Genomic DNA, 15,836 nt, shown 5'->3' on the forward strand with positions numbered 1-15,836 from the left:
CACACCTGTACTTTGCATCTCCCCCACCTCATTGTAGATTGTAAGCTCTCACGAGCAGGTTCGTCTTATTTTGCTTTAAATATTGTATTGTTAATGTTGTTACTTATGACTGTTGTGTTTGAAACTGTTAAACTGTAAAGTGTTGCGGAATATGTTGGCGCTATATAAATAAAGATTATTATTATTGTTTTTCACTTTATAATTCCTACATATGGCCACTAGATGTCCTTGATTTGGGTCCTTTAGATTTTAGTTCTATAGACAAGTTACAGGATTCGGCCACTAGATGTCGCCCTGATTACGGTAATAGGGACAGAAGGACACTAAAATGAGTGAGAGTAACACTGAGGACATCTAGTGGTCACATGTAGGAATTACAATGTGAAAAGGGTCATTCCAGAAAATGTTCTGTCCTATAAACTTATTAATTTTCCAGGAATCTGCTTAGCATATATTTTTTAGAACAATTGGTCTCTCTGGACCACTGCCTCCATTGGCCCCGATTCACTGGACTAGGTCTTATCATCTATCCTATGGGTGGGTGACAAATGCTTCAATGTTGTCTAAATTAATCTCTCGTTTTGCCAAAATAAAGTCACCTTTGTCGGCCTCACTCGCTCCTTCTTCAGCATGTAGATGAGATCTCGGTCAAATTTGATGGCCATAGAGACAAGGTTGTGGTCGGCTTCTAGTGCTGTCACGCCAAGCCCATGACCGAAGGATAAGACCCTTGACAGGTGACCCTAGAAAGACAGTGTAGTGGTGGAGAGGTGATCAGCAAGCATCCAGCAGTCATTTTCATAGATGAATATTGTCAGCTACACCTACAACATTATAGGGGTTAATGCCATTGTAAAATACATAATGTTGAACAGAGCTTATAAAAACAAGCGCATTTGTATTTTATTGCTTATTAAAATTAGCAGCCGTTCTTGAGAAATCAACACTTTTCTTTTGTTTTCAACTTCTTGCCTAGGAGACTGACCACTGCTGCTGTCTAGATTATAAGCACTGCACTGAAGCTGCCCGGGAATGGGAGGGTACAGATCACTCCAGCTCCAAAGCAATATTTGTAGGCTTTTCTCAATAGAAAAGATTGTGTAATACGTACGCATGTTCTGGTGTCTAGCAGCGGTGGTCAGTCTCCGAGGCAACAAGCTGTAAAGAAACAAAAAAAGTCTTAATATCTAAAGAATGGATGAAAATGTAAACAACCAGGCATTTGAACATGTGCTCATCTTTACAAGCACAATGCAAGAATACCCATTTATGAAGATGAGAACAACCCCTTTAAAGGGATGCGATGTAGCCATCTAGTGGGATTATGTACGTCCGTCAGTCAGCTATCACTAAAATCCTTACCTGGCCACTGCCGATGTCCACTACATGATTGCACCCGGTCACGTCACTCAGTTTCTTTACAAGCTGTGGGATTATAAGAAATGACAAGCTGAGCAGACTGTGCCCCCGAGAGGCTTTATAAAATGACGTGTATGCATGCGAGTAGGGGCCTTCCACTAAATTACCTCGTACCTTCCCCAAACGTTGGATTTCATGCTGCTTCTTGGGCTTCACGTGTTTCCGAAAGAGTGGATCCAGTAAGGAGCTCTGGCAGTGGTTTGACTGGAACTCGGCCGGTCTCTTCATGTCTGCGCTGCCCACATCAGGACGTGGTGTTCGCTGGTAGGACAAGGTCTGCGCTGTGACCTTCAAAGCCAAGAGGCTGAGCGGCCATACTGACCTGTAACTGGACAGGAAACAAACAAGCTGACTCTCAGCACTGCTCAGTATAATCCTATGTATGTGCAGTGCTCAGAGAGGAATGATGTGGCATAGACCGACTCCTGTAATGCGTCCGGCTGAAATGCCACACAATCGGCATCCTATGATGGCGTCACGTGGCGTGCTTGGGGCCGTCAGTAGTGATGGACGACATCTGGAAGACATATAAATGTCGCTGGGGTCTGACACCCATTCCATCAGTCATTGTCAGGTGCAGTGGGTGTATGGCGCGGGCTCAGCACCTGAGACGGATCCATACAGCGAATTGTATGTGTCCGGCAGGTAAGAGGCACAACAATCAGCACAATGTCTGTGTGCTTACTGACCAGGTGACTTGCATTCATCTACCTCGCTTTCCTTGTGTTACTGTTCGATAGGAGTAGATCGGCCAGCTCCGGAGCGGTCAGGTCTGACAAAGCTATCCTCCAAGACTCAGGCAGTGTGTCCCACAAGTTGTCAGTGAAAAATTCCTGAAAAAAAAAAAAAAAGATTCTTGGTAGACTCCTATCTCACCACATTTAATATTGCGGTACTTTTTTTGTCCAGTGTAAATCACACAAAAATACCATAATTTTTTAGACAATAAAAAGCACTTTTTAGCAAGAAAAAAAAAATCTTGCTAAAATCTGTGTGGAATATTCTGGAGGCAGCGTCCTTCTGACATGTGGTCCTTCATGATCACGGCTCACTTCTCCTGCCCTATACTGATCGAGCAGGAGAACAAATACCAGGACCTGCATGGAGGTTACAGGACCCGAGCAGCTCACACACCTGTCCGGTTATCAGTCACATGCCTGGAAGGAACTTCAGCCTATGGTCATTTATACAGCACATGTTTTATGGACTGCTCTGATAAGGGTATACCGTGAAGATTGGTAGAGCAGCTTAGTATACATTTTTTGCAAAAAACGTATCAACCAAATACCCTGATTTTTACATCTTTTACTAGCACTTGCGGATTACTGCAACATTTTTTCAAACTGAGTGTTTTTGGTTTTACTATTCTCTTTTGTGTCTTCAGGTTTCTTGGTGGTGTGTGAACATGATCATACAGACTTGTTCACTGTGCAAGTAGCCCATGTGTTCCTGTTTCCATAATTGTTCTCTTGTGTCTACAAGACTGGGGAGTTCCACCACTCCTCTTGGGCTATCTGCACAAAAGCTGTTCTACCCTGTATGCACACATGGATTTTTCCTCTCTGAACCCTGTTCACACAGGTTATATACAGATGATCAGGTTTTTAAATACATCAGATAGGGATTGCATACATTAGTTAGGACTGCTCTGATAAGGGTATACCGTGAAGATTGGTAGAGCAGCTTAGTATACATTTTTTGCAAAAAACGTATCAACCAAATACCCTGTTTTTTACATCTTTTACTAGCACTTGCGGATTACTGCAACATTTTTTCAAACTGAGTGTTTTTGGTTTTACTATTCTCTTTTGTGTCTACATGTTTTATGATGTAGCAGAGCCACGTGTGTGTGTAGCAGAGCCACGTGTGTGTGTATCATAGGCAATTGTGTGTATGTAGGAAAGTCGTATTTGGGTGTGCAGCAGAGACGCGTGTGTAGCACAGCTGTGTTTGTATGTAGGATATTCACATGTGTGTGTGTGTAGCAGAACTGCGTGAACATGTGTACGTATGTATGTAGTAGTGTGTAACATAGTCATTTATATAGCAGAGCCATGTGTGTGTGTGTAGCAATGCTGTACGTAGCAGAGCTGTGTGCATATGTAACAAATCTGTGTGTGTAGAATAGCCGTGTATGTAGCAGGGCTACATCTATATAGCAAATCCATGTGTGAGTGTGTGCATGTAACAGAGTCACTTGTGTGTGTATATAGCTGGGATGAATGTGCATGTACTGTGTATCTGTGCACTTGTACTGTGTATCTGTGTGCTACAAAGAGTATACAGAATGCATGTGGTGTAAAGCGTTGCGTGTATATTGTAAGGTGGCTACCGGACATTGTTGATGGGAGCTATGTATCACAGAGGTGGTTGTCCTCTGTGATTTAATCCTGGATTATTGCTCTAGTGCACATAGTTCTAGGAAGCTTGTTTGGTGCATCTGGTCCAAATTTTTCAGGCAGTCTGAGAGATAGGTGGGTCTGCCTGACACAGACCCCATCCTTGGGAGTGGTCACAGGGTAAAATGGAGTCTGTTTGTTTGACTCGTCGTAGTCTGTGTGTGTGTATACTGGATGCTATCCAGGCTGCGTGACCAGGACTGTCCTTTAAGTGATTTTGTTAAGAATGGTTTATTTTGTTTTGCCTGCACTGAAAGACCATTTATTTTCCTTTGCTTTTGGCTGGTTTATAAAGCAACAATAAACCAGCATGGACATTTAACCCCTTAGTGACAGAGCCAATTTGGTACTTAATGACCGGACCAATTTTTACAATTCTGACCACTGTCATTTTATGAGGTTATAACTCTGGAAAGCTTCAACGGATCCCGCTGATTCTGAGATTGTTTTTTCGTGACATATTGTACTTCATGTTAGTGGTATTTTCGTGACATATTGTACTTCATGTTAGTGGTAACATTTCTTCGATATTACTTGTGATTATTTATGAAAAAAGGAAATATGGCGAAAATATTTAAAATTTTGCAATTTTCAAACTTTGTATTTTTATGCCCTTAAATCAGAGAGATATGTCACGAAAAATAGTTAATAAATAACATTTCCCACATGTCTACTTTACATCAGCACAATTTTGGAAACAAAATTTTTTTTTGTTAGGGAGTTATAAGGGTTAAAAGTTGACCAGCAATTTCTCATTTTTACAACACCATTTTTTTTTTAGGGACCACATCACATTTGAAGTCATTTTGAGGGGTCTATATGATAGAAAATAACGAAGTGTGACACCATTCTAAAAACTGCACCCCTGAAGGTACTGAAAACCACATTCAAGAAGTTTTTTTTAACCCTTTACGTGCTTCACAGGAACTGAAACAATGTGGAAGGAAAAAATGAACATTTAACTTTTTTTGCAAACATTGTAATTCAGAACCATTTTTTTTATTTTCACAAGTGTAAAAACAGAAATGTAACCATAAATTTTGTTAGGCAATTTCTCCTGAACACGCCAATACCCCATATGTGGGGGTAAACCACTTTCTGGGCGCACCGCAGAGCTTGGAAGTGAAGGAGCGCCGTTTGACTTTTTCAACGCAGAATTGGCTGGAATTGAGATCGGACACTATGTCACGTTTAGAGAGCCCCTGATGTGCCTAAACAGTGGAAACCCCCCACAAGTGACACCATTTTGGAAACTAGACCCCTTAAGGAACTTTTCTAGATGTGTGGTGAGCACTTTGAACCCCCAAGTGCTTCACAGAAGTTTATAACGTAGAGCCGTGAAAATAAAAAATCACATTTGTTTACACAAAAATGATTTTTTCGCCCACAAATTCTTATTTTCACAAGGGTAACAGGAGAAATTAGACCACAAAAGTTGTTGTGCGATTTCTCCTGAATACACCAATACCCCATATGTGAGGGTAAACCACTGTTTGGGCGCACCGCAGAGCTTGGAAGTGAAGGAGCGCCGTTTTACTTTTTCAATGTACAATTGGCAGGAATTGAGATTGGACGCCATGTCGCGTTTGGAGAGCCCCTGATGTGCCTAAACATTGAAACCTCCTACAAGTGACACGATTTTGGTAAGTAGACCCCCTAAGGAACTTATCTAGATGTGTGGTGAGCACTTTGACCCACTAAGTGCTTCACAGAAGTTTATAACGTAGAGCCGTGAAAATAAAAAATCACATTTGTTTACACAAAAATGATTTTTTCGCCCACAAATTCTTATTTTCACAAGGGTAACAGGAGAAATTAGACCACAAAAGTTGTTGTGCGATTTCTCCTGAATACACCAATACCCCATATGTGAGGGTAAACCCCTGTTTGGGCGCACCGCAGAGCTTGGAAGAGAAGGAGTGCCGTTTTACTTTTTCAAAGTAGAATTGGCTGGAATTGAGATCGGACGCCATGTCGCGTTTGGAGAGCCCCTGATGTGCCTAAACAGTGGAAACCCCCCACAAGTGACACCATTTTGGAAACTAGACCCCCCATGGAACTTATCTAGATGTGTGGTGAGAACTTTGAATGCCCAAGTGCTTCACAGAAGTTTAGAATGCAGAGTCGTGAAAATAAAAAATATTTTTTTTCCACAAAAAAGATATTGTAGCCCCCAAGTTTTTATTTTCACTAGGATAACAGGAGAAATTGGACCGTAATAGTTGTTGTCCAATTTATCCCGAGTACGCTGATGCCCCATATGTGGGGGTAAACCACTGTTTGGGCGCACGGCAGAGCTCAGAAGGGAGGGAGCACCATTTGACTTTTTGAGCGCAAATTTGGCTGTCGTGTTTGGAGACCCCCCAATTCTAGCTCCAACCCTAACCCCAACACACCCCTAACCCTAATCCCAACCCAATCCATAATCCTAATCACAACCCTAACGATAATCACAACCCTTACCCCAAAACAACCCTAATAACCCTAACCATAACCCTAATCAAAACCCTAAATCCAACACACCCCTAATCCTAATCTCAACCCTAACCTCAAACCTAACACTAATCCCAATACACCCCTAATCCCAACCCTAACCTTAACCCTAATCTCAAACCTAACCCTAATCCCAAGCGTAACCCTAATGCCAACCCTAACCCTAATACCAGCCCTAATCCAAACCCTAACCCTAATCCCAACTCTAACCCTAACTTTAGCCGCAACCCTAGCCCTAACCTTAAATTTAGCCCCAACCCTAACCCTAGCCCTAACTTTAGCTTCAACCCTAACCCTAGCCCTAACTTTAGCCCCAACCCTAATCCTAAGGCTACTTTCACACTTGCGTCGTTTGGCATCCGTCGCAATCCGTCGTTTTGGACAAAAAACGGATCCTGCAAATGTGCCCACAGGATGCGTTTTTTGCCACACGTCACGTCCGTCGTGCACTGGATCAGTTGTGTTTTGGCGGACCGTCGGCACAAAAAAGTTCAATGTTTTTTTGTACGTCGCGTCCGCCATTTCCGACCACGCATGCGTGGCCGTAACGCCGCCCTCTCCTCCCCAGGACATAGATTGGGCAGCGGATGCGTTGAAAAACTACATCCGCTGCCCACGTTGTGCACAATTTTCACAACGTTCGTCAGTATGTCGGGCCGACGCATTGCGACGGCTCCGTACCGACGTAAGTGTGAAAGAAGCCTAACCCTAAATTTAGCCCCAACCCTAACCCTATATTTAGCCCCAACCCTAACCCTAAATTTAGCCCCAACCCTAACCCTAAATTTAGCCCTAACCCTAAATTTAGCCCCAACCCTAACCCTAGCCCTAACCCTAACACTAGCCCTAACCCTAATTTTAGCCCCAACTGCTTTCTCCTGCCGGCCGGCAGATGGCGACAGATGGCGGGCGCACTGCGCATGTGCCCGCCATTTTCTTTCCCAAAGAAGACGCCGGCGGCCAGGAGAAGATGTAGGAGGACCCAGGGACACCGGTAAGTATAATAGGGTCCCCGAATACCCCTATTTCTCTGTCCTCTGATGTGCGATCACTGTTGTGAATTCTGTGGTCGGGCTCCCTCCTGTGGTCATGAGTGGTACTTCGGCTGGTTCTGTCTATGAGCTTCCTCTGGTGGATGTGAGTGGGGCTGCGGCTTCTGAGTTTCCTTCCTCAGGTGACGAGGTTAAGTCGTTAGGTGCTGCTCTATTTAACTCCACCTAGTTCTTTGTTCCTGGCCTCCAGTCAATGTTCCAGTATTGGTCTTGCTCTCTCCTGGATCGTTCTTGTGGCTTGTCTGCCCTGCATAAGCTAAGTTTTGCTTGTGTTACTTTTGTTTGCTATTTTTTCTGTCCAGCTTGCTATATTGGTTTTTCTTGCTTGCTGGAAGCTCTGAGATGCAGAGGGAGCACCTCCGTACCGTTAGTCGGTGCGGAGGGTCTTTTTGCGCCCTCTGCGTGGTTGTTTGTAGGTTTCTGTGCTGACTGCAAAGCTATCTTTCCTATCCTCGGTCTATTCAGTAAGTCGGGCCTCACTTTGCTAAAATCTATTTCATCTCTGTGTTTGTATTTTCATCTTTACTCACAGTCATTATATGTGGGGGCTGCCTTTTCCTTTGGGGAATTTCTCTGAGGCAAGGTAGGCTTATTTTTCTATCTTCAGGGCTAGTTAGTTTCTCAGGCTGTGCCCGAGACGCCTAGGTCTGGTCAGGAGCGCTCCACGGCTACCTCTAGTGTGGTATGATAGGATTAGGGATTGCGGTCAGCAGAGTTCCCACGTCTCAGAGCTCGTCCTATGTTATTAGTAACTATCAGGTCACTTTGTGTGCTCTTAACCACTAGGTCCATTGTGGTTCTGAATCACTAGTTCATAACAGATCACATCAGAGGACAGAGAATTACACATCGCTTTTTCTTTTTTTTTGCGGTCGCCGGTAAACAGTTAATTACCGGCGATCGCAAAACAGGGGTCTGTAAAACCGACCCCGATCATGTTCTTTGGGGTCTTGGCTACCCCCGGCAGCCGAGATCCCAAAGATTCTCCCGGTGCCGGCCGGAGGGCGCACTGCGCCCGCCATTTTTTTGCCGGAAAAAGATGGCGCCGCCCATCGTGAGCCACGAGGAGCACCGGGGGAGACAGGTGAGTATCAGGGGGCTATCTGGGACCCCTTTTCTCTGTCCTCTGATGTGCGATCACATCGGAGGACAGAGAAATTAAAAGGGAAATCGCGTTTTTTTTTGCGATCGCCGGTAAACGGTTAATTACCGGCGATCGCAAAAGCGGGGTCGGTAAAAACCGACCCGAATCATGTTCTCTGGGGTCTCGGCTACCCCCGGCAGTCGAGACCCCGGATAAAATCGGACTCTGGGGGGCGCTATTTACTTTTTCCACAGCGCCGTTAATTAACTGCACTGTGGTTTAAGTACCCTTAACTGCCGCCGTTAAAAGGCGTATCGGCGGTCGTTAAGGGGTTCAATGGAAACGTTTCCTGTGTTACCTCACCACGCACCCAAGTGAGTAGCATTCCCACACTTGGAGTTAGAAGGGCGGGCAGCATTCCCAAGGAACATGTGACTGCTACTGAGGTATTGCATGTCCTGGGTGAAGAAGACTATAAGCCAGCAAGCAACATCAGACAGCATGGAAGACCTGGTTAAACACCTGGTGCAAGCCCAGCTGCAGCAGCACCAACAACAATAGCGTGTGCAACATGAGACGAATAAGCTGCTTATGCAACAGATCCAGCAACAGCAGCACCGTCACCAGCAAAAGTCTGATCTACTCGTAGAGATGGTTAGTGGCACGGAAGTAGCTCCGACTCCAAGGTCAGCTGATGAGTTTTCCATCCGGAAGGCGGTAAGTGGAGCCCTAAAGAAAATAACCAGGGGTGACGACATGGAGGCCTGATCGTTTTTGAAAGGGTCACAAAGAGGGACAAACACCCGCCAGAGCAATGGGTAGAAGTCCTGGCGCCATCATTAACAGGGGAGCCCCAGAAGGTCTACTATGACTTAGCCTTACAAGACACCAAGAAATATGTCAAACTGAAAAATGAAATTTTGGCACATTTGGGGGTGACAATGTCTGTCAGGTCACAATAGGGTCCACAGCTGAGAATATCACCGTGACAAATCCAATCGCTCCTAAATGTTTGATCTGCTGCATCTGGTCCAAAAATGGTTCCAGCCAGAGTCCCCCTCCCCTGCGCAGATGGTAGAGTGTGTGGTAATTGACCGGTTTGTGCACTCCCTTCTGAGGCCATTACATTCTTGGGATGCCCAGGGTGATCCTCAGAATGCCGATGACCTGGTCGGACTGATCGAAAGGTATCATGGAGTCGAGGGATATGATGAGTCCCGGTGAGATGAAACGCGTTGGGAGGCTGTGTCGGCTGGAATGGCATTTGTTTTCTCCTGATTTGGATGGGAGGTGGTCCCAGGCTTGAATGGCAATTTTTTCTTCTGAATTGGATTATGGTGTAAAGCCTTCAGCTCAACTGGAGAATTTGTGAATACTTTGGAGATCTTATTTCTGACTGGATGGGTGAGATTGTTCCTATTCCCTATTATTGATCTTTATTGTATATATGGGGCAATGTGAGTAATTTGTTATTTCAATATACAGATAATTCTGGCCCTAACGGTTCATTTTGTCTATTCTTTGCTACATTGCCAGTATTACTGATGTTGGTGGCTCTATAATAGACAGCATGTCTTCTGTCTCGACTATTTTGGTCTATGTTTAAGAGTCTTGTTTAGGGATATTGACTTTTATGGTTGTTGTGTCCGTATATTTTAATTCACTAATAAATGTTACATTTTAAAGGTCCCTAATTTGCTAATTCTAATCCCATATATGGTTTAATCAATTGCAATAAATGCATCCATATTAGTCCCAAACATCATGGTATCCATTGGTCCACATTTCCCCAGATACACTGTATCCATTATATCTAACATTACTTACCGGTATATATAACTAAGATCGTGGTTTCTCCTCCGGACATAGTGTTAAACTAATTACAGGTCATTCCACGTTCTCCTGCAGCACGGACAGTGCGCATGTGCAGCACTCCCTTACTCGGGTTCTTCCTGCAGCGCTCACACACAGACAGGTTTGCGTTCCACGCTTGCGTGTCAGGAGCGCTGACAAGAAGACTATTCAAGCGAGAGGGGCGGCATCGACATGCGCCGCATACGTCATGCTGGGGACCGCGTTTCAGATAGCCTAGAGTGCCGGTAAAGATCCCGGCAGCCCCTCACCACAACACGCCCCAGGAAGAAGCTGGCAGTGAAACGCGCATCGGGGTAAGGGGACGCTGAGGTGACCTCGGGCAGTGGAGCCTTCACAGACTGATTATTGCCATGTAAATTTAACAAAGCACTTTGCACTTTATTTTCATGTATTCTCCCAAATCCTTTCCAGGTGTCAATACTAATGCCACACATTGTTAGGTGTTGCAGTCCCTATTGATTTGTCCATACAAGTGATAGACAGTAATATATGGGGGCAGAACCTGAATGTACATATAATACAACTGTGATCTTAGGACTTTTTTTTAGAATTTAACGTGTTGTACCATAATAATGATGGTGTGGTGATCTAGTGAGTACATTAATTATTTAAATACATATTACCTGATTTATTCACTTTTGTTGGTGCTTCTTATGGCATATTGAGATTATGATAATTTATTAGTGATTATACGGACTTTATTTCTATTTACTCTGAGTGCCACCACTAAGAGTCCCCTATTGTGACATCTCTGCTTTTTTATTATCATGTTTTAACTTACAATAAAGTTATATTGTTTTATAAGGATCTCTTAGGTATTTGATCCATTATTTGGTGCGAAGTGTAAAATATACTATTCTCTGAATTGCCTGGATGTACAAAGGTCATAGAACACAAGGTTCTGACAGAAGCCCGTGTATGCGTGAACCTGAAGCCCTATCAAAATTCCGTGGACCAGCAAGAGCTAATCTTTAAGGAAGTATGAAGTATGTTGAATCTTGGAGTCATTGATGAATCCAATAGTGGGTGGTCTAGCCTGATTGTACTGGTTCCAAAACCAGATGGCAAATGGAGGTTCTGTAACGATTATAGGAAGCTGAATGACGTCTCCAAGTTCAACACATATCTGATGCCGCGTGTCGATGAGCTAATTGAGAGACTTTACCGGAAACTTATAAATTACCTTGGATTTAACAAAGGGTTATTGGCAAATCCCCAAGTCACAAGAAGCCAAGAAGAAGACGGCATTTTCTACGCTCGACAGATACTTGCAATATGTCACGATGCCATTTGGTCTTCAGGAAGCCCAGGTCTCCTTCCCGAGGGCCATGGACCGGATCCTCTCACCCCATAAGAATTACGCTGCAGCATACCTGGACAATATCGTAGTGGAAAAATCATCTGGGAAAGGTCCAGGCGATGTTTGATGCTCTCTTGAAGGCATGATTCACTATAAAGTGGACACAATCTAAAACTCGCAGAGACCACTCTCAAAGAAGCAAGTTTGAGCCTTTCTGGGAATCATGGGATACTGCAGAAGATTCATCCCAAACTTTGCTATGATGGCCGCACCCCTGACTAACCTCCTTAAAAGGACGAAATCACCTATAGCCAAATGGACTGCAGAGGCGGAGACAGCCTTTCAAGAACTGAAAGTGTCTCTGGTTGACCCTGACTTTAAGAAGGAATTTGTACTCCAGACAGATGCCTCAGAAGTCAGTTTAGGAGCAGTCCTTTTTCAAGAGTAACACGTGCAGGAGCACCGTGTGCTCTACCTGAGTAGGAAGCTGTAGGCATGTAAGAAGAATTATTCCATCATAGAAAAGGAATGCTTGGCCATAAAGTAGGTGGTGGACACATTACAATACTATATTTTAGAGCGCAAATTTAAATTAGTATCAAACCATGCCCCACTCAGGTGGATGGGGGAGAAAAAGGGGAAAAATGCTCCAATTACCAGCTGGCTTCTAGCCCTGCAGAATTTCAGCTTCCATGTGGAAAATAAAGCCAGGAAGCTACATGGTAATGCCGATGCTCTCTTGAGAATCCCGAATCTAGTAGTAGAAGGTGCCCCTTCTGCTTTAGGCAGAAAGGGGAGGTATTTAGGCAGAAAGGGGAGGTATGTAAGGTGGCTGCCGTCACACAGTTGATGGGAGGTATGTATCACTTTTTCATCTGTGATGTAAACTTGGGGTATTGATTGCTCTAATGCACCTAGCACTAAGAGGCTTGTTTGTTGCATCTGGGCCAGGTTTTACGGGCAGCCTGAGAGATGGGCGAGTCTGGCTAACACATACCCCACCCCTGGGTGTGGTTCACTGGGTGATGACTCCAGACTGAGCCCATATACTCGATGCCATCCAGCTAGGACTGTCTCTCAAGTGACTTTGTAGGAACTATTGACTTTTTTTGCCTGCACCAAAAGGCAGTTTATTTTCCTTTGCTTCTGGCTGGTTTATACTTTCTCGGGGTACTCACAATGATGTATGAATCTGTGATGTGTCCGTACACAGACAGGACCCGAGAGATGTTCACTGCCAGCAGCTTGTTCTGCTCCAGAGACCCCATATGTGCCCCGATGTCAAACATTCTGGAAAAGAGCAGAACCACCATCAGAAAGGACTACAATGCCCATCATCTGCAGCTCAACTATGTATCTGACCCTATCCTGTGTGATACTGTCTGCTGAGCTGTGTATCTAATTCTATCCTGTGTGATACTGACTGTTGAGCCATGTATCTAATCCTATCCTATGTGATACAGTCTGTGGAGCCATGTATCTAATCCTATCCTGTGATACTGTCTGCTGAGCTATGTATCTAATCCTATCCTGTGTGATACTGACTGCTGAGCCTTGTATCTAATCCTATCCTGTGATACTGTCTGCTGAGCCGTGTATCTAATCCTATCCTGTGTGATACTGTCTGTTGAGCCATGTATCTAATCCTATTCTGTGTGATACTGTCTGCTGAGCCGTGTATCTAATCCTATCCTGTGTGATACTGTCTGCTGAGCTGTGTATCTAATCCTATCATGTGTGATACTGTCTGCTGAGCTGTGTATCTAATCCTATCCTGTGTGATACTGTCTGCTGAGCTGTGTATCTAATCCTGTTCTGTGTGATACTGTCTGCTGAGCCGTGTATCTAATCCTATCCTGTGTGATACTGTCTGCTGAGCTGTGTATCTAATCCTATCCTGTGTGATACTGACTGCTGAGCCTTGTATCTAATCCTATCCTGTGATACTGTCTGCTGAGCCGTGTATCTAATCCTATCCTGTGTGATACTGTCTGCTGAGCCATGTATCTAATCCTATTCTGTGTGATACTGTCTGCTGAGCCGTGTATCTAATCCTATCCTGTGTGATACTGTCTGCTGAGCCATGTATCTATCCTGTGTGATACTGTCTGCTGAGCCGTGTATCTAATCCTATCCTGTGTGATACTGTCTGCTGAGCCATGTATCTATCCTGTGTGATACTGTCTGCTGAGCTGTGTATCTAATCCTATCCTGTGTGATGCTGTCTGCTGAGCCGTGTATCTAATCCTATGCTGTGTGATACTGTCTGCTGAGCCGTGTATCTAATCCTATCCTGTGTGATACTGTCTGCTGAGCTGTGTATCTAATCCTATCCTGTGTGATACTGTCTGCTGAGCCGTGTATCTATCCTGTGTGATACTGTCTGCTAAGTCGGGTATCTAATCCTATCCTGTGATAGTGACTCTGCCGACAAAAGACACTCAGATGCTCATCCTACGACATGACGGCAGGGCTTCGATTGTTTACCATGGAGCAGAAGCCGCCATATTGGTACGCCTGAGTAGCTCAGTGATAGGCTGAGCTTCATGGGTGGCTGCCATTCTCACTACAGACTGCGGTAATTATTACAGGAGACCAGAAAATAGGAAAATAAAAGGTTATGGCTTTTATAAGGTTCAAAAACGGAAGTGAAAAACTAATTAAACAACACCCAATACCTGATAATATGGGGATAACAACCCCAGATACCTGATAATATGGGCTAATAGCTCCCGATAACTGATAATATAGGGCTAATAACAGCCGATACCTGAAAATATGGGCTAATAAGAGCCGATACCTGATAATATGGGGCTAATAATACCCAATACCTGATAATATGGGGCTAACAACCCATGATAGCTGATAATATGGGGCTACTATTGCCCGATATCTGATAATATGGGGCTACTATTGCCCGATACCTGATAATATGGGGCTAAAAACCCACGATACCTGATAATATGGGCTAATAGCACCCGATACCTGATATTATGGGGCTAATAACAGCCGATACCTGATACTATGGGGCTAATAACAGCCGATACCTGATACTATGGGGCTAATAACAGCCGATACCTGATACTATGGGGCTAACAACAGCCAATACCTGATAATATGGGGCTAATAGCACCCGATACTTGATAAGGGGCTAATAACAGCCGATACCTGATAATATGGGGCTACTATTGCCAGATACCTGATATGGGGCTAATAACAGCCCATACCTGATAATATGGGGCTAATAGCATTCGATACCTGATAAGGGGCTAATAACAGACGATACTTGATAATATGAGGTTAACAACCCACGATACCTGATAATATGGGCTAATAGCACCAGGATACCTGATAATATGGGGCTAATAACAGCCGATACGTGATAATATGGGGCTAATAACACCTAATACCCTATAATATGGGGCTACTATTGCCCGATATCTGATAATATGGGGCTACTATTGCCCGATACCTGATAATATGGGCTAATAACACCAGGATACCTGATAATATGGGGCTAATAAAAGCCGATACGTGATAATATGGGGCTAATAACGCCTAATACCCGATAATATGGGGCTACTATTGCCCGATATCTGATAATATGGGGCTAATAACAGCCGATACCTGATAATATGGGGCTACTATTGTCTGATACCTGATAATATGGGGCTAAAAACACCTGATACCTGATAATATGGGGCTAATAACAGCCGATACGTGATAATATGGGGCTAATAACACTTAATACCTGATATGGGGCTACTATTGCCTGATACCTGATAATATGGGGCTACTATTGCTCGATATCTGATAATATGGGGCTAATAACAGCCGATACCTGATAATATGGGGCTACTATTGTCTGATACCTGATAATATGGGGCTAAAAACACCTGATACCTGATAATATGGGGCTAATAACAGCCGATACGTGCTAATTTGGGGCTAATAACACTTAATACCTGATATGGGGCTACTATTGCCTGATACCTGATAATATGGGGCTACTATTGCTCGATACCTGATATGGCAGTAATTAGTTTTGTCGTCGATTTCAGTCACACAGACATGGCGCCCGTACATGCCTATGGCCATAAAATATTAAAGGGGTCCCTTAAAAAGATGTTGTGTAGTAATGGCGCTCTGAACCAGACTCTATTGTGGTTCGACAGCAATTTTTGACCTTCAAAGCCATACATTGAGGGGTACAA

The 15,836-nt window shown here is 44.1% G+C and overlaps 1 protein-coding gene across 1 annotated transcript in view; it reads right to left on the reverse strand.

The window, feature by feature from the left end:
• METTL25B (methyltransferase like 25B) overlaps positions 1 to 15,836 on the reverse strand; it is a 48,552-nt gene that overhangs the window by 32,425 nt on the left and 291 nt on the right. The window contains exons 2-6 of the mRNA XM_069727563.1: positions 12,801 to 12,912; positions 2,131 to 2,252; positions 1,534 to 1,747; positions 1,363 to 1,425; positions 600 to 743 (exon numbers count right to left, since the gene is read on the reverse strand). Of these exons, the coding sequence (XP_069583664.1) occupies positions 600 to 743; positions 1,363 to 1,425; positions 1,534 to 1,747; positions 2,131 to 2,252; positions 12,801 to 12,912 (655 nt within the window). The remainder of the gene's footprint in view (positions 1 to 599; positions 744 to 1,362; positions 1,426 to 1,533; positions 1,748 to 2,130; positions 2,253 to 12,800; positions 12,913 to 15,836) is intronic.

Source organism: Ranitomeya imitator, chromosome 1, assembly GCF_032444005.1.
Source record: "Ranitomeya imitator isolate aRanImi1 chromosome 1, aRanImi1.pri, whole genome shotgun sequence".
Lineage (NCBI taxonomy): Eukaryota > Metazoa > Chordata > Amphibia > Anura > Dendrobatidae > Ranitomeya > Ranitomeya imitator.